Genomic DNA, 24,353 nt, shown 5'->3' with positions numbered 1-24,353 from the left:
TCAGTTGTGATCGTAACTCAAATCCCAAAAAATACTCTTTTTTGCATGAATTGTCAGGTAATATGTTCATTGTTTTTCAGTGGTGATAAAGAATATCATGCTAATGTTACATATTAATGAGTGCAAAAGAAGTTATTTTACCATAGTTTATTTCATCAGTAAATAAAGTGCAAGCTCGATTCCACTAAGAACTAAGATTGTTATTTAAGTGGAAATCAATCTTAACTTATAAGCAAAGTGTAATGTCACAATACAAGAGATTATACCGACTCATCTTCAGGTGAATCTTTGTGCTTAGTGAAATCGGGCCTTGTTAGTTCGAGGCTGTATCGGGATTGACAGCTACAGCTAAGGCTACGACTGTTGCTATAGGGTGATGCTATATTTAATGCATGATGAGGACATGAAAATCTAACCATATCCAAAGCCGTAGCCACCAGTTTGGAAAAGGCATCAGATCCTGTGAAGTGGGCTTACCTTCAGTGTTGGTACAGTGGTGTTGAACTGGGTCCAATAGCTGTACTGGTTGTCAAGGAGTGGAGACTCATTGGCATAGCGGCCGCTCATGCTGTATGTGATGCGTTCCTCACTCATTGGATTTGGCAGACTAACGTTGAAGTAAGCCATGTACATGACTGGGGTTGGCTCCATGGTATCCATGGTCTCATTGCGCAGGCAAAGCTTGGTGGTCATATTGTAAGAAGTCTTGGTTGTGGTGAATGCGCTGTCGCCATACATGCCTGCAATTACACATGGTAAATAAAAACATAAGTTACATTCTGATAGTAATAATAGTTTTAATAATACTTCAAGGCATTTATCGACCCTCTACAAAGCACGCAATCAAGCAATAAAGAAAATGCATTAACAAAAATACTTTTAAGTGACTGGTAGAAAACCAGTACAGTGTGACAAACAGAGACATTTTTAGGAGAGCAATAGCGAAAGATGGCACTTAGCAATGCACAATTCCATTCCCCTCATTAGCTTTTGTTCCCTTTGTGTAGCTACAAACTCTTATAAAACATTTATTAAGCAATTGGCAGAAAAATCACCACAGGTTAAACTGGTACTTGGGTGGGTTTTATTTGTCCCCCCAGAATTTGCTTTTTTCCATATTTGTTATTAAATTTTGCAAAGCACAACAAACAAAATCAATTATATGATAGCATAATTATTTAACGGACCCTGGTAGACCCAAAGTTAAGAATTCAAAACCTTTCTTAACATTCAAAATGACTGATTGAAAATCTATTTCCGTTTGAAACAGAATTTGTTCCTAAATTTGTTTTTTTATTTCCATTTTATTCAATGACTTACTCAAGAAAGTCCAATCTCTGTAAGCCTCGAAGCTTGGCTTCAAAGTCTTCTCCATCTTCTCGAAACCGATGGTGACAGTTTCGTTCAGCTCCTTGGGACTGAAGATCCTCTCATGTTCATAGACGATTGATTTGTCATTACGTGTCAGTGCCATTCGGATGTCATACTTGGTGACGGTTGGTGACAGTACAGAGTCGCGGGAGCTCACTGTACTATTGAGGATTGAGTAATCCTGCCAAGACACACAAAACAAATTATAATTTTTATCATTATTATTACTATTATTTATTCGGCATAAAAACACATACATAATACAAACATAATCAAAACAAAACAAAAAAAACAGGGACATAAAAATATGTAACCTGGAGCCTTCAATTCCAAATGATTAAGTAAGTTAGTTTTAATGATCTTGTTTAAGATTTTCACAAGGGTAATGGAAATATTTCTCAAGATATGTATCTCGAGTTGCAATAATAAGTGCCGTTAAATGTCTCCTCAAGAAAGGAGTGGAAGATTTTTCTGTCTATTTAACAGTGGAACAATCAAGTCATGCAAACCAAAAAGTTACTAAAAAGTAGTTAACTTGCAGGTACAACCATGTATTAATCTATTATGCCTATGCGTATGAGTGTTGGCTCTGAAAAGAGCTGGTGTGGCCGAACAGTATACTCCGCTCATCTTCAGGAGAAAACAAGAGATTTGATACATAGTTGTACCCGCAAGTTTACTCTTTTTTAGCTACGACCTATTTGTCACACAATAAAAAGCTTCAAACACCACTTATGTCATGTGGATAATTTTAGAATCTTGTTAACCAAATGCTTAGCAATTTTTGTTTTCAAACAACAGATTCACAGAAGTAACAGAAAGAAAACTTTGGAAAAGGAAACTTACCATGTAGCAGTTGGCGAATTTAATTTCCATATCGTTATCATAAGATACAGCTTCTACTCTCCTAGCTTGGCTGGTGAAGGTCAGGTTCTGTTGGAATACACTCAGGAGTGCCTTGGCATCAACATTGTATGCTTCTGGGCTAAGACGAGTGACGTCCCACTGAACCAAAGCGGTGTTCTGGCGGTATTTATCCTGACGGATGGCGTAGTTGTAGAGGGGGAAGAGAATCTGCTGGTAGATTGGTGTCTCATTATCCCTGCACAAAGGTTAAGTGAGAAAAAAATATGTTAGTTTTATTGTCGAGGATAACGGTTTGATTTTGTAAACTACATTGGTGCATGTTTACCTCCTTAACAGAAACAGGTAACCAACAGAGATTACTTTTAAAGTTTACATTGTTTTGACTGGTGCACCACTTAATTTTGTTTATTATAGTTTAACAGCTTTATAAAATTGGGCCCCAAGAGAGAAGCGTGCATCAGAACTTACCAGTAGTAGAAGTTGGTTGCGCTGGCCTTAACATTCATGCCTTCCTTCACAAACTGAGCAACATTGGCTAAGTAAAGCTCCATAACGGAAACATTGAAGACGGCGGTGAGGTTTGTCTTCTCCACAGTGGTGACGTTCTTCAGGGTCAGAGAGACGGATGCATTGTACTCGGGAGTGAGGGTGGCATTGGCAACGAGGTGAATACCCTTGGTGTTGGTCTTGGGGTTCTTCAGGTTAAGAAGGCCGGCAAAGGCATAGGTCTGGAGCTCGGGGACAGAGAAGTTCCACTTGGTCTCGTAGGTGGCACGGTTGAAGGTGATCTTGGAAGAGATCTCTCTTCTGAGGGTCTCACCTAGGGTGTGAAGATGATAAATAATTTGGTTAAAGATGTCAACAACAGAAGTTTGAACAGTACAAAAGCTCAATAGGATTTGAAACTTTGCATGGTTGAAGTATAATTAGGTGAGGTTTGCAGTAGCACCATGTGAATCTCTTTTGCGTAGTGTTTGTTCTGAGAAGAAATTGTTATGAAAAAAACCTGTTGAGGTCAACAACCGGTTCTTTTCAGAACCAACACCACTCGAAAGAGTGTTACACATGGAGCTACCGCCAACCTAACCTTACAGGCTGTTCTCAAGGTTTGAGGATTTCCATTTATTTTTTAAATATTTTTTGGCAAGTTGAATTCTGCACTTTTCAAAAACTTTTTGAAGAGAAGGCATGATTTACAAACTTACCTGGAGCAGTGAAGTTAACCAAGATGACGTCGGTGATCTCAGCGGGCATGGATGCAGACTTCTTCTTCATCAGTTGTTGGATTGTCTTCTTGGCTGGGCTTCCTCCCTTCTTCATGTTCTTGTACAAGAACTCGAGAGTGAAGGTCTTCAGGGCCCTGTGGTACAAGAGAAACCGAAATATAAAGTGCACCATTTGGTGTGGGTGTATACCTAAATATTTACCCCAAACAAAGTTTCAAAGGCATACTATGTATTGATGCGAATTAACATCTCAGCCTCTTTTTACACTTTCATCTTGTTTTATGGATTAACAGCTCATCTCTGTACTTTCTTTTCTCAAATTGTAATTTTTCAAGTCAGGCTGTTTTGCCATGGAAGGGACATCCTTGCCTGGGCTCCGCATCAATGTTACCCCTTCAGCATAGCACAATGAGCAGCCCAAAAAGTACATTTTTTAAGGACATGGAATTTGACTTACTTGTCAGAGTTGACAAGAGTGATGTTGAAGCTGGTTGGTCCAGTGATGGGGAAGCGAGGTGCTTCATCAACATAGCTAGCGTTGGGGTAAGCCCATGAGACACACAGGTCAGTTCCGAGGACGGTCTTGGCGACTCCGACACATTTCTTAACATCAACACGGTCCTTCTGCACTCCTGGGATGAGCTGGATGCCACCATCAGGCCTAAGGAAATAAAGAGGAACACAAATGTTTAACCTTTGTTCAAGAATGCTCATGTCTTTGATGCTAACATTTCAATAAAGTATTTGTATCTTTTCAAAGCCAACACTCCCACAAAAGATATTTAATACATGGTTGTACCCGCAGGTCAACTCTTTATTTATATAAAACTCTGTTAAAATATTGTTCCCAAAGTGTGCTGTTTCAATGAAAAATCAGTTTCTACTTGGGTTTGTCATCTCATGCTTTGTTTTCTTATTTTCAAATTTTATAATGAATATTTCTGAAATGACACCACTGAGTTCCACTTAATTTTACATAAGATCAGACTGTGACAAAAAAACTCACTTGACCAAGAAGTAGTTGGTAGAGAAGTTAAGGAGGTTCATTGGTCCCTGGGTAGAGTTGAGGTTCAACTTGAGGTGTGGTCCAGCAAGGGTGATGTTACCCTCAACATGAGAGGCGTGGTAGGCAGTGGCGTTAGCCATGACGGAAGCCTCACCGAGGACTGGTACCTTGACTCCCATGGTTCCCACAACCTCAATAGAAGCACTACAAACAGAACAGAAATAAACGATCAAGTTATTTAGGAACAATAAATTAACTATAATTAACGAGAGATGATTGTTTTTCACTAGCTGGACCATCTCTTTAGAATGCTCTTCCACTCAACTTTAGACAAGTAGACATTCATTAGCAGAGTTCTTTTGTCTATGCGCCAGAAGTGTCTTTTCTACAGAAACAGCACTTTACAAATGCAGTAGTTTTTCCTCTGGTGTCAGGGGAACTTCTATGAGGAAAAGGTCAATTTATATTGGAGTTTGCAAAGGACACTACAGCAAAAGTACAAGGCAACACGACAATTGCTGTGGATGCTGTAGGAATGTCAATTTGTAAATTGGAACTTTGCAAAGGGCACAACAGCAAAAAGCAGAAGGCATCTTGGCAATTGCTGTGTGTACCATGGATTATTTTCTAAAAACAACTTACCTAGGGGCGATTCTGCCAGAGGCGAAAGCCTTAGTCATAATCAGCTCCATACCGAGGGCAGCACGCATACGCAGGCTAAGCACAGCGGATCCATTGACAGAGCAGTTCAAAGGAAGACCAGCGCTGGTTGGGATGATGAAGTCACGCTCCAAGAAGATGAAGCTCTTAGTGATGTTCTTCTCAATTCCTTGGGCAACATTCTCCATCATCTCTTGGGCATACTAAAGACAAAAAAAACATTTATCAATCAATTTATTAATCAGAAGATATTCATATAGCACCAAAATAAAAACTAAAAATTGTTCAAAGGCGCTCAAGACAGTAACATGAAACTAATTACTATAGACTCGTTGAAAAAGATAACATTTGAGCAGTTTCTTGAAAATACGAATAGTCTGAGCAGCCTTGATGTGATTAGGAAGAGTGTCCCATTCTCTTGGAATAAATCAATTAAAAACTAATGATTCAGACTGACACTCAAATATATTAATACTTTTTTCTTCTTTTACAGCTTGCCTATAAACACCTACACAAACTCAAGAGTATCCAATTTGGTAATGAAAAGATTTATCAACGCAAAAAAAAACTTGTTTAAAAAATAGAATGCGGCCACAATTTACATATTCAACATCAATGCCTTAGCCCATTCGTTGTCATTGTCCTCCAGTTCTCCAAAACCCTTATAGCTTTAATCCCGTTTACAAAGCAATTTTGCATGTCACAAATTCACAAGAACTAAATTTAATCTTTTTTTAAGTACCTTCTTGGCAACGGTCTTGATGTTAGCGACAGTGAAGTTGAGTCTTGGGATCAGGCCTTTGATGTCTTCAAGGCTGATGTATCCGAGCTCGTTACCGAGCATCTTCAGGTACACAGAGGCGTGGACCATCTGGGCTTCCTGGGGGATCATCTCGTGGATCTTGTTCAGTTTGGCTTCGAATTCGGCTGGAAGGGCCTGTTTCAGCTGGAGACAAAATACATCAAAGACACAGTTATAGTACAGAAATGTCTCAAACTCAATGCACACAAATTACAAGAACTTAAGTATGGGCACCAGATTTTTAGTCTTTAACAGCAAAATAGACTTATGTTTTTCCAGCCTAAGCTCAGTTACTTTGTATTAAGTAATGAACCATTGCAGAATGGCAGCGCACTTACACGTACATATCCTTTCTGCGATTTGAGGAGTCAAAGTATACACAAAGGAATTGACTCCGAAAATGGGGGTAGCGCACAGCACAGAGGTGAGTTCCACATTGTGCAAGATGACAATATGATCACTGTCGACACAAGACTCTTTTAAGGTGTATGAACACTTACCACTTCATTCATATGCTCAGCCATTGGGCTCTCCTTCTGGGGAGTGGTGGTGGTCTTGGGCTTAGCCATGTTCAACTTCTCGAGGATAACCTTCTTGGCAGCATCAAGTTTCTCCAAGATCTTCTCACTCATCTCAGCGTAGGGTGTGTTGCGGAGGTCCTCAATCTGGACCTGAGCCTCTTCCACCAGGAAGGTGTAGGCATTCCACATCTTGGGGAGGATCTTGGTGTCCATCTGCTTGTAGATGCTGCCGAGGATGTCATCAGGGTAGTAGCCCATGGGACCGAAGATGGCCTCAAGAGCAGATTCAAATCCTTTCATCTCAACACCAGCCTAAAAAACAACAATTATGCAAAAGATCAGTTTTTAGCAACTTATGAATTAAAACTTTGAATCTCCAAGTGGTTTTGCTTGATCTGAGACATCTTGAAACTTTTGAATCTTCAAGTCGTTTCGCTTGATCTAAATCATCTTTTATACTGATTATTGTCCAAGTGGTTTTGCTTGATCTGAATCTCTAAAAAAAAGAGGGTTTTTGCTTGATCTAAGCAAATTTAAATTTCTGTTCTGTAAGTGGTTTTCCTTAATCTGAAAACAACTTTTTAACTGATGAATCTCCACAGAGAAACTACTAACCTCAAACAAGTTCCAGCTCTGTCCGAGGACATTGATGGTTGTGTTGAGCATGACGTGATGGGGCAGGTAGTGCTCAGCGTCAAAGATGATGTTGGATTCCATCTGAGCGGCCATGGTCTTGTTTAAGTAGGGGACGTTGACAGCCTTAGACTTCTCAATGTTGCGAGAGTAACGGAGAGGGTCCTTGGGGTACTCTGGGAGCATACGGTTGCCCATAGCAGCGACAATCTTCCTCTTCAGACTGTTAAGAAAAGAGAAAAAAATCAGAAGAAAGAAAAAAAAAAACGGTGGAGCAGCTTCCCTAAAATCGACGGTTCGATCTTCTTAACCTGTTTTTATGAGCAAGTCAAATTAGATAATTTTATTAATAATTAATGTTTTTTTTTTTCATTTAGAATTTTACATTAAACATTGAACATTGATGATTTCTGTCCAGGAAACTTGGTCAAACACCCACAAGGGAATACAAACATTGGCTTATGAATTGCACATATCAAGAAGTTGTGATCCAGTAACAACAAAATACTTACTCTTATCAACATGAAATCATCATTTATCAACAGATGAAGACAACTTACTCTTGAACAAGGGGCTCATCTGACTCCAGGACATTCTCGATGTGAGAGAAGACGAAAGCCTTAACTTGCATGAGGGGCTCGTTCAGCATGATTTCAATGATCTCCTCTAGATCAACAATCTCAGGGTGGCTACGCATGACCATCAGGTAAGCAGCAATGCGGGAGTGGACCTTCCTTGAGGAGTCTCCGAGGACTTCCTTCAGTGAAGTGCGGACTCTCTTCTCGTCAGTGCTGTAAAAACGACATCATCAATTTTAGAGAAGTTTCAATATAGAGGCGGTAGTTTTCAAGCCAAAATATCAATTTCAGAGAAAGACTATTGATAAAATTGCTTAGTTCCAATAGAGAAGCGGTGTGTTTACAGCAAAGTGGTTACTTGATTTAATGCGGTATCACGTTTTTGCTTTTGAAGTGTTTTTAGTGTGATGTATTTTTTCAAACTACATGTAATGCTTGTTGCTATTTCATGTTCTAGTAGTGAATATTATTAAACAATTGTCTGCTTAACAGAAATGAGCAGGATACCAGTTACAAACGGTAGGCCTACATGTGACATGGTAGTTTAGCTGGTAACCTATTATGGTAAGCTTAATTTTGTTGTGCTCCAAGCAGCTGTATGGAGATGGGTTCAAGGGGTTAAGACTAGTCTTAACTCTTTATGAAACTGGGCCCTAGATGACTGATTCTCAAGCTCACCTTGGGATGTTGAAGCGGCGGAAAGCCTGGATGGCGGCCATTGAGGCGTTGTGGTGGAGGTCCTTTCGGGCGATGCATTCCTTCAGACGGGGAACGATCTGCTCGGTGGTGTACATCTCGTCACTGTCAAACTTCTGTACGGCTTCACCCATGTTGCCAATGCTCTGTAAATTTAAGTACAAAGACCATGAACACCCTGAACAACTCATGATTAATAAGGGGTGCAGGGGTGGATTTCACAAAGATTTTAGACTACATAGTTTTGTCTCGAGTTAAGACGATTTACTTGTCATACTTTAGCAGCAACTAGCCTTAAGTTCTTGAAAACTACCAAGACTCCTAAGTCCTCAATTTGGACTATCTTTGTGAAAATTTCCCTGCTCTATGTTTCATCAGCAACCCAATGTTAGATTAGGATTTGGGTTAAGGTGAAGATTAGGGAAATACACTTAGGATGTCGGGAAAAATTGGTGTGACCGCAAGTGAATGACAAAAGCTTAACTTATATTCTGAAAAATTGTATTATTTCAAATGCAGAAAACGGAAGTTAGGAGACTTCTGTTAGAATAAAACAGTTTTCAGCTGCTGTGATATTTAATAGCCCCTTTCAGCGATACCAATGGTAAAAATATTAGTTCAGGTGCTGTCTTACGTACCTTCAGGGCGAGGAGGACAAGACGGTTGTTCTCAACTCTCCTTTCTCCTTGGATCTCATCGGGTGTGGAGCAATCTCTGCCGAGCATGTCACGGACCATACGGATTGTCTCCTTCAGGGGATCGGGAAGCTGCAAGAAGTAAAAAAAATCAAAATATTTTATCAATTTATTGTAAGCTAAAATTTATCTTTTGGTGTATATCGATCTTAATTGCAAAGCAAAGGTTGTGTCAAAATTAAACATCACCTTGGCAATCTTATAATCATCTAAGGCACACAACGCAAGGTAGAGTTTGTTCTTAGAGAAATGTCTTGCTTTATTTTACTACCACGGAGTAGATTGTTTGGGTGTTCCGGAGACTTCTCAGTTCTGAAAACAACTGTCCTGCTTATTTACTATTACCCTGGCGGATGGTATAGAAAATAGGCTACTACTTTAGCTAATAGGATCGTAGATAACTGTACTACCACAGAGTCAGTTCTTAAGTTGGTCTTAACGTTTCGACTAGCTTGCTCTAGTCATCGTCAGGAGACATTCTTTACGAGAAACCCCTTAGGGAATTTTTTCCTCACCTTGCGAGCAACCTTCAGGGTCTCCTCCTGTTGGATGTAGTAGTTATGGACCATGATGCTGAGCGGAAGGAGGACTGACTGCCTCTTGTGGACGTGAGCAACTCTCAGACTCTCCTCAATGAGGGTCAGAGGTGGGAACTGACGGAAAGCCATGATGTACATGATGGCATCGGAGATTGGAGATGGGACTGACTCATCAATGACGAGATCATTCATCACCTTGAAGCATGGGACACTGCCGCACTGGAGGAGGGCATCGTACTTGTAAGTCCTGTAACGGGGCAAGGAAACATTAATATTACTACTTAATGTCAAAAAAACATATCTTAAACATATTTCACACAAGACTTTATTGTGTTTTCCCGCCAGCGTGTTTTGTTCAATGCATCTTCAGGTTCTTTTCACCAACAAAACCAAAAGTAGTTGTCTTCTTTCTTCTTAGAAAATGTCTCACAAATTAATTTTGATGAAGGCTTTTGGATGTATTTCTCGAGATATTCATATTCCCTTATTATTATCTGATCAGCCGTAAAATACATTTACAGTTTAAACATATTATGAACAACAATTTTTGTAACTCCTACTCACTTTTCAAGTTCAACCTCTCTGGTTCGGACTCCATCGAAAAGCGCTTTCAAAGTCTCGTAGTTCAAGGTACGGATGCTGACAACAAACTCTCCAAAGAGGCGAGCACTGTCCATCTGAGTTTCCTCGAGGGAGCCCTTTACAAGCTCGGCCAGGATGGCTTCGGCATGGGTACGGTCATCATGAGCAGATTCCTGCTGTTCCTCAAACTCAAAAGTCAAGTTCTTCTTTACCAAGTTGTCTGTTGAGGGCAACGGGAAGGAACATGTGAAAATTTGTTAATTTGTACGCTTCATGTAGTTTAGAGAAATCTCATCAAAGCATCAAGATACTTGCAGACCTTGAATAACAAAGAGGTCACAGGGGCCATGGCCTTGATGCCCCTTTAAAAGTTTCCAATAGACTTGAAGATTTTCCCAACAGAAGTGCCCCTTGCAAAATGAAATTGGCTTTGCTCTCTCAAACATAAATTCAAGCCCTGAATTGTTTTCAAGGTAGTTGTAACAGAGTAAAAGACACCTTTAACTATTGTTTGTTTGTCTTCATACTTTTGTTGGTTTTTCTCTAAAGAAGAATGTTACAAGAATAACAAAGCGAGAAAAACTTCAACAACAGAAAATATTTGGTGGTTTAGTTAACTTATAAAAAAACCTCACCCTTCAGCTTCAAGACACTGTTGATCTTTCCCTTTTCCTTGAACTTAAGCTCTTGCTGGATGAATGTCTGGACTCCGCGCACTCCGTCGTAGCTGAATGGGTTGAAGACGTGGCTCTCGAAACAGTTGACCTTCTTGACATTCTCATCTCTCAGCTCGTAGCTACATACCCTGGTGGAGTTGATGAACTTGTCGGCGACTTGCTGTAAAAAAAGAAGATGCACAAAAAAGGTGATTACAAATAGTGTCACTTCTAGAAGTACACAACAGATCATCTTGAAAAGATGTTAAGTGCCGACATTTATGGAGCACTGAGTTGAAAAAGAGGTGGTGATTACATCTTTGATTTCTCATCCCTTAAAGGGAGCAAATTTGTATTTCCTTTTTACAGTTGAATTCTCTTCCCAGATCTGATATTTGGGTTGTTATTGCCTTACATATTTTGCTTTGTTTTGTTTTGAATCCACACACATTATATGGGATTTGAGGCATTGCATGGTGAGGTATCAATATAGATTTGGTTCTACTAATAAAATATAAATAAAACACTTACCACACCGGTAAGGAATGAAGTTGGAGACAATGTAACAACCTTCTGTTGGGGTCTGGTGCAGTTGTTGAGATCGGTTGTGATGGACACTTCTTGGACACGGCCAGGTCTTGAACGGTCGATGACGGTGCGCTGTGAGGTACAGTTTCCGTTGACGGTGGTCTGTTCAACCACTTGGTCTTCTCTCAAGTCGTACTGGAGAGTGGAGATGATACCCCTCTTGATGTTAAGAATGTAAAGAGGTTCGTCCTCGTGTGCGAGGATTTCCAACACTCTACCATTGTCCATTTTCAAGATGGTTTTGTGGGCACTCATGTCCTGGGAGAACTGCTTGCTGTTCAGCAAGCGTTGTCCCTCAACGTTCTTCAGGTTGCATTTTTCGGTGGATAAGACCAACATGCAATCCGACGTTGCCTCTATTAAGACGTCGCAGTCGACGTTCATTCCTGTGACCTCATGACTGGTCCCCTGGATGAGGGTGGTGACAGATGCGTCGTATTTAAGGAGGTAGCTCGAGCCGGACTCGAAGAGCCTGTCGCCTGCAAGACACAAGTTTGAACAAGCGGTTTTTAAAGAAGGTACACAAAGATACAAACAAGCTTTTCATGGTAATTGCTTATAAATAAATTATCAGTAAAACTTTGTGTTGTGGTAGTTATGGAATCTTTACAAAGTAACTGCAAAAGTAAATTGTTTCTAGCCTGTATGACATAAAAAATAAGAAAAGGTTTAACAACCAGTTTTTCTGTCAATCTACAGAAAGACACAAATAAAGCTTTTCATGACCATCAATAAAATGATCAGTTAAACTTTGGATTGTTGTTCCTGTAGTTATAAAACAAGTTTATTGTTTCTTTAGAGAAACAATGGAGGGGATCCACCTCTATGGTAAAAGGAGGGACCATCATGCCAGAAGAATATGTTGGGTTATAGTTATAGCTTTAAAACTCCTCAATTTGGTTTTAAAGCTTCCCCTTTATCAGGTAAATGGAGCATATGGTGCGTCATGAGACACAACTATTTCTTCAAGTCTTTTGAAAATTGAGGAGTTTTGTTATACTGCAACAACACATTCCAAAGAAGGACTCACAAAAACAAAACCTAATAAAAAAAACAAAGTAGGTTGGTTGTTTTTGTTTTGTGTTTTTGTATAGCTTACTTATTTAAGGCTTTTTGGAATGTAAAGGTGGCAGCAGACTTTATAACAGGTGAATCCATTGTTTGGGGTAAACAGTTTAGTTGAACTTTAACTGGTTTTGCTGCCACTTGTTCTTTAGACACTTTTTTTTTTCTTTTCAAAAAACAAACCGAGGAAAAAACAGTGGCAGCACTCTCTGTGCCCCAACAAAAAAAGTATTTAAAAAAAAAGGAATATAAAATGGAAATTAAAAACCACAAGTGCATATAATTTAAAAGAGTTTTTGGTTATCAAGAAATTACTTATATTGTTATAAATAGCAAAGTCTTAAAGTCAAAGGGAATTGCTCTCAACCTTTACGTAACACTTTCCAGGCATTGCGAAATACAGAGCCACACAATTGATAATTCCAAATCTGCAAATCACCCTAACCCCTAACTCTTGGGTATACATTTGCATAAATCTTTTCAGTCAACTTGTGATAAGAGTACAACAGTTATATTAAAAGCTTCACTAACTCATTAACTTTATTGGTCATTGTGTTGCAACTATCTGATTGTGACTTTTGGAATCAAGGCAAACTCGCCAACAGAGCGCCAGAGCTCAATGTGATAATATTATCAGTAAGTAAACACAACTTGGTCAATTGTATCTATGTAACACCTGCCTTAAGCCAAAGCAATGTACAAAGCAAGATAATTGATTTGATGTACAATGCAAGGCAAATCCTTTTACCAGGGGTGGGCTTTAAACAATTTCGACATCCTCCAGAGAGGTTATCAAGGTGATCTTTGAGGTCGACTATAGCGAAAGAAATTAGGTTCAAAAACCTATATTGTAGAACCCTGGAAATGATATGAAAACAATGGGAACACCATTGTTCTAAAATCAAACCAGCTGGTTTCAACATACCAGCATTCCAAACAATGGCTTTGTTTGAAATTGAAGCTGGAGAGATAAGTCAAAGTTTAGATCCTTATTTGTTAGGCAGTTTCGTTTTGCATTCTGTGAAAGCTTGTATCGATCAAAGAGTAAAAACAAAATCACCAGGAAAACAAAACCCCAATATTTAACAGCTCATGCAAACTTGTCACCTACCTAGGGCATTTAATGGGTCGTTAGTGTAAAAACTTCCTTAAATGAGCAACACTAAAGATTTAAAACAAACAATTTATTTTCTTAAAAAAATAAATTTCAAATTGAAACTAAAATCACTGATAATAAAAAGAAGAGACAAAATTTAACTTCACTTACTCATGGGAGGACATTGTTCGTCGGTTTCCGACCACTGTACGGGCCCTGCATAAGAAAATAAACAACGATTATCAATATATGAGATCCTAAATTTTCTATACTAATATTTCTAAACATTATCTGCGGTATATTGCACTGACTTCATCAGTTAGGCTTATATATTTATTGAGTTCTCTCATAACTGAAAGTGACATTATAAATTCAACTAAGGGAACATGCATCTTCAGTTGAAAGTTGAAGACATAGTTTAATTCTGAGCAGGTAAAATGCAAATAACTAAATCTTTCTTCAGAGTTCTACCAAAACTGAAAGTAATTTTATAAATTAAATTAAGGGATCGTGCATCTTCAGATCAAGGTTGGAGACCTAAATAAATTCAGATCGGAGCTCAGGTAACTAAATCATAGAAAAATATTTTTTTTTTTTTTACTTTTCAAAGGGTTATTTTGATAATTATTGTTGTGACGTATTTGCAGCAAAGTTTCCTGGCTCATTACATTAAAAAAAAACTTGTTTCAAGTCAAGTTAAAAGAAACAAAGAAAATGTATCTTGTTGTTCATCCTCTAAGTTTACTGTTGTTATTGTTTCCCCTTCCATTCGTATTGTTCCACAATTTAATGTTGTTATTGTTTCCCCTTCCATTCGTATTGTTTCACAAATTAATAAACTCTTCATACATGTAGGCCTATTTACGGTAAACGAAATATTAAAGTTTGGCTGTTTCGAAACCAAGTTGGGGTAAAATATATTCATTATTATTCCCGCTCCAGTTTGGAATTGTCAAGACAGTTTTACTGCTTTGTTTTTCCAGCCAAGCTCGATCACTTTATTGCTGTAAAGATAAACATTTTCCCTGAAACATCCGTCAAGCAATCCAGGGTTCAGTTGTTGAGCGAGCAAGAACTTCTTATTACCCAATATCCCAGAGGAATACACTATTGCGAAAACCTCTCACCCACACAACAAAATAATATTTCCGCTTCTCCCCCGCAGAGCACTCAAATTGGAATAACCTAATTAGCATACAATACATGTGAGCATGCGCAGTACGTGTATACTTGACGGGATTGGGCAACGCTGCTTTTGACAGTCAGCTGTGAGATGTAAACAAGTTTAGAGAGCTTCTTTGTCCATGAACAAGTTTCGCTCGCGGGACCTGGGCAAAGGTGCATTTTTATATGTCATCGGATAAATTTGCATTTGGTTTCAGTTTACAGTGGTTTCACATGAGAAATGTGTCAGCCGAAAGGATAGGTCAAATAAAATTTCAGTTTAGCCAACGACCAGCATTATTTGCATTCAATCACCCGTACCCAAAAATTGTATGTCTATAATGATCTTCCAAGTAGGCATGGAACCGTGTTTTGTTACCATCAGAACAACAGACTGCTAGTGAATAAAATACATTCAACAACTGGAGGAAAATAAAAACTACACTGAATAATCGCTTTGGATTTCCCATCCGTTCAAAAAAGAACAGACGTATTTTTGTTACCAATGAAAAACTACAACTAATTCAAAAGATCACAAGACGAAAGCATCTCTTGTTGGAAGGCCTATTGATTATAAATACGTACATGCAAGGCAAACTTTCTCACTCTTATTTGCAAACAAATTCAGCAGGTTAAACACAGAAATAAAATCATCAAGAGTATATAACTTTGGAATATCAGAACACATGAAAAATAAACGTTGGAATTGAGGTATTAAAAATCTTGAGATTGTTTTGAAACTATTAAAGAATGCAATAATAATTGATGAAATGCTAGGTAAAAACGAATGAAAGATCCATGTAGAATTGTAAATATAATTGAATACTCACAGGCCAAGGCACTGGCTACCGTCAGGAGCAATACGCAAAATCTCATCTTGAGGCTCCAATAGTCACCAAAATAGATTTACTTTGAAGCTTCCACTGCACTCCCAGCCTTTATATATCCCTCCTTATCAAAAATCCTGACCTCGAGAGAAATTCACTGCTCAGATAAAAACATGTAAATCTGTGCCTTGCATAATGAGTAGAAACCCCCGCTCCGAGATCATGATCCCAAGTCATGCACCCACTAAGTTGACAGTTATAATTAGCTATTCATGGCAACCGACCAATCAGAGAACTGTTACTGAGCAAAGGCTTTCCTCCATTGCCTGGGACATCCCTAAAGTGGTGTTGACGCAACTTTTGAGAAAGATTAGACTTAGTCTAGTCTTTCACCTTTGATCTGCTGAGTTGACATTTTTGTTTCGCTCTTGAGTAGGATCCCTTTTTCATTTAACACTTTTGTAAGAAGGACAATTGATGAGGTAACACTGGGTTTTGCAATATTAGAACATTCTAGGAACAATGTGACAGTATTAAAGTCATGATGATACATAAAGCGGGATGACAAAGTCGCAAACGACTTTTCATAAGTTTACCCGGTTGTATCCGGACGGCACCCCGTCATTAAAGTCACTATGCATTGTATTGTTCACATTTTTAGCGCCAATTAATTTACGTTGGCCATCTGGTTAAGATGAAGAATGGGAAGTCTCCATGTTTTATAAACGAATTGGTTGGTTGTTTGTTTGTCTGCTTGCTTGCTTGCTTAGGTTTTCTGTTGCTTCTCTCTTTTCTTACACACTTTAAATGAGGATAACCAAACGGTCAATAGCTATACTTATTTCCATTGGGGTGACCTGGCCCTTGCGCTTCGATTTATTCAAAGGCTGTAGGCCTACTACACCATCTTGCAAATAAAAACTCGAACAAAAGGAACCCCAAACCACCAAAGCTCATTAAACCATGGAGGAATACATTCCTACTGATTATGAAATTATGTAGGGGCTAGTTTGTCGTCACTGTGAATTGTTCATGAAATTTGTATCGCAGTGTTATTTTTTGAAATGGCGCTCCCTGTTATTTTGTTGCTGTCTTCGCGTTATATTCCCATTGGGAGTTTCATACTGACACTATCTGAGTTCCTTTGTCGGTAAGATCATCTAAATAAACAAACAAGCAAACAAACAACAGTACGCCACCTTAAAGAAAGACGCGTAGAAAGAGAAAACCAACCGTAGAGAAAGGGCCGAAGTCTAGAGGCAGGCCTACCAATGGGTCATTATTTTATATATGCATTGTGAAGTACATACAACGTTTGAAATTCTTCGTTTCTTCACATATTTTGCAGCTCTTAAATGTAGTTTACAACAGAGGACACTTTCAGTAGCACAAACAAACGAAACAGTGTTGTTGGGGTGCTATATAACAAGCTTCATAACGAAATGCAGTTGGGCATGGACGCTAATTTACAAAAGTTTGTTAGGGTCAAGTTTAGCGATCAATTCTCTGCAGGGGCACGCCGTGTGCTCGTGATATGACCCCCGTAGCCAATCACCGGCGCTTATACGCGTGGACAGCTTACGGTATTAAAAAAAAATCCGGGGGAAACAAATTACGCGTAACAAAGACAAGAAAAACATTGTAATTGTTCTTAAGACAAAGGCTTAATTTTTTCTTTCTTTCCTGATTTATTCTTACGAAATCCTAACACTTATTTGAAGTAAATATCTGGTAAACACTGCAGATTTTATATATTACGTATTTGATTGGTGATAAATGTTGATGATAACCAGGGTCGAGCTCATCAAAGGAACTGAGCACTTTTAGGAATTGACCAGAATTCACACTTGATGTAGGCCTATATCCTTTAATATGCATAACATGTGCCAATGTTTTACTCAATTAGTCATCGAAATTGCAAGAGAATAATGACAGAAAAAACACCCTTGTTGCACGAATTTGTTTTCTTTCAAATGCCTTTATTAAAAGGATTCATGCACAAATTCTATGCCCATACTAATAAAAGGATTCAGGCATGACATCTTTGAATATTTGAGTGAGAAATAACCTCATTCTCAAAGACTACGTTTACTTCAGAGGGAGCCGTTTCTCACACTGTTTTATACATCAACAGCTCTCCATTGCTCTTTACCAAGTATGTTTTTATGCTAACAATTATTTTGAGTATTTACCATGGTCAGGTGCCTTTAAAATTGTTTAAAAAAAATGTCATAACAGAAAGCTATACACTACCAAGTTCAAACAAAAGTAGGCATATCTCAGGACAAACACATCAATTGTTTTCAATCAGCGATTGTTTACGAAAACAGAAAGAATACAAAGTCATGTGGGGCCTATAGATCGATTACATCACTCATGGGGACAAAATGTGCTTCAAGGTTACTTCGAGATAACTAGCTTGACTGGGCATATAGCCATATTATTATTCTCAAGTAGGCCATATTATATACAGTGAAATCTTGTCCATTGTGTGTGTGGGTTATTTTAAAGAAACAAAGATGCAGTTTTGAATAATTTTGCTGGTCTTGCTGGTCAGCCAACAATACTTTTCTAAGTGCTGTCCGACAGCTTAAATTCGTCAACATTTTGCTTTTTTTTTCTTTCTCGGCAGTTGTGGACGAAATGTTGTTTTAAAGGTTTTTTACAGCATTGTTCACAAATTTGCACATAGAGTAAGATGACTATGGTTGAAAACTTCCCTCAACATTTTCTTTGCCTGGCGCTCTATTTGGTCTTTAAGAAATGAGTAAAACATTTGATCTTGCGAAATTAAAATCTTGATGCTTGCAACAGTGAAAACCGTGAGGGAATTTCCCACTACTTTCTGTTGAAAAAGATGATAGAAGGAACTTTTCCACAGCTTGGACGTATGTTAGGTCTTATAAAGTGCTGATACTCTGATAATGACCAAGTGATGTCCGAGTGATTCAAATTCACGTTTCGGTCAGTGGGCCTATTCTATGAACGCCTCCGCAGCAGTCAAAAGCACAAAACAATCTTTGCTGAGCAAAAATGGAGTCGGGCACCAAACACAATAATAATACAATTTTGACTGGTAGGCTGTTTCTGCTAAGTAATACTACTCTGTGCTTAGCAATGTTTTGTACTTGCAGGGTAAATTAAATTGGGCACTGGTCACCGCGGGTTGTTATTTTCTTCCTCTCAACGAATACGATCAAAGCATCGAAACGTCGACTAATAACTCGTTAGAATGATTGCAGTGTATATTTTCGTATATTTTTTAAAGGGATGGCCTTAAAAAGTTAACTTTAATTTTTTTTAAAGTTTATTGGTAACAACAATTTATAATTTCAATTTGTGCAGTCGAAATATACAGTAAATGAACGTACAAAGGGCCCAACAGTAATAGTACCGTGTACTATTTTCAGATCCGGCGTTTTCGCTAAAAACAGGACCAGAAGTTTTCACAGGTCAGTTTGAAAGTGGAAATAAAACCACAGGATGATTTACTATTGAAAGAATCAGTTATAAGCATTAATATATAGTATGTTACTAGGAACAACTCAGAAATCTGGCAGGTACATTCCAGGTATAAACTTTTCAAACGGACATAAAATAACCACCTTGAGATTTGCACCAAGTTGCGAAAGAATACCTTTGATCCTATATTATTGCTAATCAATGCATACCTACGTGATTTACAAGATAGCCAAATTTGGCCTCAATATACTTTATAATATTATATTATTTGATTTGATCAAAGTCTACGTTTTGTGTTTGGTATCCGCGTTTAGATGCAATCTCAGAATATCCAAAGTTACACTGATAATGATGATTTCATAACAAGCAAATCTGACAGCTCAGCATTGACAAGATTGTAGTTAAATATCTTTGTGGAGATGAACTCTGGTTATCAAATACCATTGTGTGACAAACTATCCACACGCAATAGTACACTGGTTGTTTTTCTATACGGCCCAATTTCTTTCTTTTTTGTTCTAAAAGTTCGCATTGTTCTTGGAATAGTTTCTGACCTTCATTTTAATTATGTTGTGTTTTCTGTTCTTTATTTTCATTTAGTCGTTTTTCTATCCATGGTTCTTACTGTTGTGTTCTTTCAATTCAGTTCTTTACACATCAGAGCCACGGGAGTCATTGCCTCCGTTGCCATGCCCCAATTGTCTTCGTGCCCCTTCGAAAGTTTTCCATTGACGTTGTATGGGTCATTTAAGTGTTTTTTTTCACAGCGTATCTTTTGATTTACAAAAGTTCGTGAAGAGGTATAATGGATTAATTGCATGGTACATACAAGTGTGTTTTGCCCATCGCGTTGTAAATGCTGTATAAGTTAGTTTAGACCTTTTATTTTGAATAGTTCCAACAGTTCGGATGATTTTTGTAGAGTCACCTATAAGCTAACAACTATAAGTATAATTATTGATATCAGAATCAATGTTAGCTCTAAATTTAATTGTCTATGTCACATCGGTTTTCATCCATTAAAAACACATCGAGAAAAGTAACCAACGTTTTATTTTAGTTTGTAGTGAGAACTGAGAACTATTTATGTTTAGACCTTTATTCTGAATAGTTCCAACAGCCAATTGGGATGGGTTTTATTGCCATCTATAAGCTAACAACTATTAGTATAATAATTGTTGACTTATATAAACAAGCTTATATAATAAGAAAAAATTGCTCTAAATATAAAAGTTAGAGTAATTAGTATTTAAAAGCCGAAAAGTTGGGTCTCCCAGAGATACCACGGAACACTTTATATTATTTAAAAATAAAGTTAAAATCGGTGCAAAAATAGCGCAGCGGCCACACAAAGTTGTAGAGCTGACCCAAATTTGAGCTTTCCCTCCGGTCCAAAAAGGAAGTTCACTACACAAAAATTACCAATTTCCTTCAGCACAATTTGCTCTGTTAGTAAGATTATATGTGGTGGGGGTGAAAACAACGACATTGTCCAAGTGTAAAACTACTTTAAAAAACTGGAAGTATTTCAGCGCTCTGTTTACGTCTTATACAATTTTCTATGAGATTATTGCCGTGGGGTTAAAAACAAATGCATTGTTCTCAAAACTAGTTTCGCTGGAAGTACCGCATAAACTCTCATAATTTATGTAATTGTTTTCATCTTAAAAGTCCAAATATGGGAGGGGGTAACTATGGGCAATGTCATAGCTGTGGGGCGGGGGTACGCGCCCAACCCCCCTAGTTATGCAAGTATGCACCGAGGTTTTAATATTAGTTAAATCATGGAGCATGCGATTAATGCCTGTTTATATTAATTATTCTATTTTGGGGAGACATATATTACCACATTTTGGAAGCGGGGTGTTGTTGATGTTATAACCCATGACTATTAAACCAGGCAGGGTTCATTGTATACCCATTGGCTATTCAATCTGTAACTCCATATCAGGGCATGAACACACGCACCCAACATTGCAATAAACAAAACGGTATTGTTCCCAGGTCAGGTTTTCAGGCAGAGTTGGGAGCCCTGATGAGGAAGCTTTCTGAGAGAAAAAACTTGACAATCATTTTAGATCAAGAAGATGTGTCTGATTCAACGTGTGGTATGCCGTGGGTAATGCCGTTTGTTTGTCCCTAAGGGTGCACTCGACTTAAAAAGGAGAAAACAGAGAGCCAAGCTCATCAAACAATGTTGTTTACCCTCAAAATATTCTATATTAGACATATTTGAGAGCCCCAGAAAAGGGTTTCAGTGTACAAAAATTCTCCTTTTTGAGAGTGTGACATCATACCCAAGGGGTCTTATATTTGACGTCAGCGATGGCACCAAATACAAGGGGATAGGCCAAATTAATATTATTTAACAGCGAGGTAAAAACTAAAATCGACAACACCAAAAAACCAACACAAGTGAGAAATGATGATGTTAATTAAACCATGCATTGAGTTTTAATGACATAAATATATTATTATGGTTACCTGCTGTAGAATCAATAACATTAAAATTAAAAAAAGAAAAGTTATTGTGTTTAATTATTACAAATAAAAAACTTGTGGTGAATTGACTGTAAGCATTATAAACAAAAGCAATATACCCAAACAGGGCCATTCTGCTTAAACAAATAAGTTAAACATAAATAATTGTTAAGCAATGTTAAACGTTAGGACACCAAATCTATTCTTTCTGTAAAGATATGATACATGATTTGATAACAAAAATTGTGCCATTATAGAAGCTTACTCTTGATTTGAAAAAGTTGCCAAGTGTCCCAAGCAATAATTTTTACTTGAGAAATGCCGTTTTATTCATAAATTGGCCCCAGGTTTCAATCTCATAGAGCTGTTGAATATATAAAGTTGCTAAGCACAACCAAACTATGCTTATTAAGGTTAGCAGTTAAAATACCATTTTACATGTACAAAAATGTAACCGGTATCCTGCTTAGTTTTGGTTTTACCCATACACCGATGTGTATTATCACTTAGTTGTGCTGAGCAGAAAAATGTTAGGAAATATTTTCTGCTTAAGCAGCTCTATGAAATTTTGCCCTGATATTGACTTCTACCTGATGCCATCATCCACAATACATCTTTGTTCTGTGGTTACGCCAATTTTAGTAGTCCGATTCGACAGTGCGCAATTTAGGCGATACAGCACACTGTGAGATGAGCAGCGTCTTCATGCAACATTATTGACTCCCAAAATGGCAAAACATAGGCAGAGTGTTGATGGAAGGATTGTGTGCATTTATTTCAACCAAAGGAGTTGCTTGAATGTCTTCTCCCATAAAAATCAATGATGTATCATCCCTTTGTTGGAAAAGTTACAAATACTGATATTAGATTGAAATTAAATAACTTAAAAAAATTCACATTTAAAAAGGTGCAAGTGGATCCATTAGCCTTTTTTGAGGTAAAATGGTGGACATTATAATAGGGAAGTTTAGCTGCACGTTACGTAAGCAACAACGTGAACGTGAGCGTCAGAAAATTGTTTCGTTTCTAGGTGGTGTCACCACTTTGGGCTTATTTCATGCTCAGTATGTCATCTGCACAGATGAACTTACGTGAGATATGGTTACTTCACGTATGCTTAAAGCGTGAAGTTCTTACAACATTTTCTGACGTTCACGTTTACGTATTTGCTCGCAGCTACATGTAAACCTCCCTATTATAAGTGCACTGTTTGGTTTGGGTGTATATAGACATATTTACCCAAACCCAATAGTGTCATATGAACGTGTGTTCACGATATCTCAAGACGGCTTCTAGTCGACCAAGGGCGAGGTGAACTGAGCATCCCAAAATGGATCCAAAGTAAAGATTCAGGGTGAACCAAGGGTAAACCCAGTGTGAAACAAGGATAGACCTAAGGTGGAACAAGGATAGACCTAAGGTGGAATAAGGATAGACCTAAGGTGGAACACGTATGGGTATAGGGTGGACCTCGAGTAGTAACAGCAATGCGTAAACCAGGGAGAACCCAGTGTGAACCCAGGATGGAACTGGAGAAGGCCCGGGGTAAACAAAGGGAGAACCCTGTGTGAATCTAGAGTGGACATATATAGAGGGCCCAGGGTAGTCACAGTTAGAATCCAGTCTGAGCAACCCAGAGTGGAACCTGAGTGGACCTGGGGGGGGGGGGGGGCCCAGGGTAAACAAAGGGAGAACCCTGTGTGAATCTAGAGTGGACATATAGAGGGCCCAGGGTAGTCACAGTTAGAATCCAGTCTGAACAACCAAGAGTGGAACCTGAGTGGACCTAGGGGGGCCCAGGGTAAACAAAGGGAGAACCCTGTGTGAATCTAGAGTGGACATATAGAGGGCCCAGGGTAGCCACAGTTAGAATCCAGTCTGAGCAACCCAGAGTGGAACCTGAGTGGACCTGGGGGGGCCCAGGGTAAACATAGGGTGAACTTAGCGAGGGCCCTGGATGAACCAAGGGCAGGGAGGGACCATGGGTACCAACGGAGAGGACCAAGATTGGACAAAGGTTTAAACCAAGAAACACCCAAGGTAGACCTAGGGTGGACCTAGGAGGGCCCAGTTTGGACCCAGGGTGGACCAGGGGTAAACCAAGGTAGACCCAGGTTGATCCTAGGGTGAACGTGGGGTAAACCCAAAGTAGACCCAGGGTAGATGTAAGGAGGGCATGAACCACGTTTAAAAACCCAAGGTGGCTCGTCCCAGGATGAACCCAGGGTGGACCAGGGGTAAACCAAGGTAGAACTAGGTTGATCCTACTGTAAACATGGGGGACAACCCATGGTAGGCCTGGGATAGATGTAAGGAGGGCCCAGGTAGACCTTGGGTCTATCCTTTAATCAAATTAGTTTCTCAACATTTGTCATTGTCCATCTTAGGAAATGAATATGTCGCCTGAGAACTGTTATGAAATTGAAATTGTAAACCTTAGGAATTAGTAGTTTAAACATAGTGTGGTTAATGTGAGTTTGTGTTGTGCCAATACATGTAGGTAACTTGGCAGTGTTTGTGAAAACAGGGTTCATTTATGTTTGTTATCCCTCTGTAAATTGCATCATCTTTTTTTTTGTACATGTACATGTAGGCATGCATTTAATTAAATCTATGTATTATGAGCTTCAAATTGGAATACCCAGTGAGAGAGTTGCAAATGTGATGTCATAATGAACATGTACTTAGGTCTTGTCCAAAATGGCAACTTTGGCTAAAGCTGCGGCTAGATCAGCGCGTCTGCTGGCGGTGTTGAAAAATAGGCAGACGCACTGATCTAGCCATAGCTGCAGCCCAAGTTGCTGTTTGGACCTGGCCTTAGCTGTTGAATAAATCTTG

The 24,353-nt window shown here is 38.7% G+C and overlaps 1 protein-coding gene across 1 annotated transcript in view; it reads right to left on the bottom strand.

Annotated features, from left to right (window-relative positions):
- The window catches only part of LOC117297469, a 30,939-nt gene extending 15,263 nt beyond the window's left edge, over positions 1-15,676 (bottom strand). Inside the window, exons 1-20 of the mRNA XM_033780522.1 lie at positions 15,576-15,676; positions 13,753-13,797; positions 11,364-11,899; positions 10,812-11,013; positions 10,159-10,396; positions 9,571-9,841; positions 8,999-9,127; positions 8,343-8,506; positions 7,647-7,877; positions 7,069-7,309; positions 6,433-6,765; positions 5,873-6,076; positions 5,113-5,333; positions 4,471-4,674; positions 3,922-4,125; positions 3,444-3,598; positions 2,707-3,058; positions 2,218-2,473; positions 1,321-1,552; positions 478-740 (exon numbers count right to left, since the gene is read on the bottom strand). Of these exons, the coding sequence (XP_033636413.1) occupies positions 478-740; positions 1,321-1,552; positions 2,218-2,473; positions 2,707-3,058; positions 3,444-3,598; positions 3,922-4,125; positions 4,471-4,674; positions 5,113-5,333; positions 5,873-6,076; positions 6,433-6,765; positions 7,069-7,309; positions 7,647-7,877; positions 8,343-8,506; positions 8,999-9,127; positions 9,571-9,841; positions 10,159-10,396; positions 10,812-11,013; positions 11,364-11,899; positions 13,753-13,797; positions 15,576-15,621 (4,527 nt within the window). The 5' untranslated portion in view covers positions 15,622-15,676. The remainder of the gene's footprint in view (positions 1-477; positions 741-1,320; positions 1,553-2,217; positions 2,474-2,706; positions 3,059-3,443; positions 3,599-3,921; positions 4,126-4,470; positions 4,675-5,112; positions 5,334-5,872; positions 6,077-6,432; positions 6,766-7,068; positions 7,310-7,646; positions 7,878-8,342; positions 8,507-8,998; positions 9,128-9,570; positions 9,842-10,158; positions 10,397-10,811; positions 11,014-11,363; positions 11,900-13,752; positions 13,798-15,575) is intronic.
- Positions 15,677-24,353: the final 8,677 nt, after the last annotated feature.

This window comes from Asterias rubens, chromosome 12, assembly GCF_902459465.1.
Source record: "Asterias rubens chromosome 12, eAstRub1.3, whole genome shotgun sequence".
NCBI classification, from domain to species: Eukaryota; Metazoa; Echinodermata; class Asteroidea; order Forcipulatida; family Asteriidae; genus Asterias; species Asterias rubens.
This window is presented reverse-complemented; position numbering and strand designations above follow the sequence as displayed.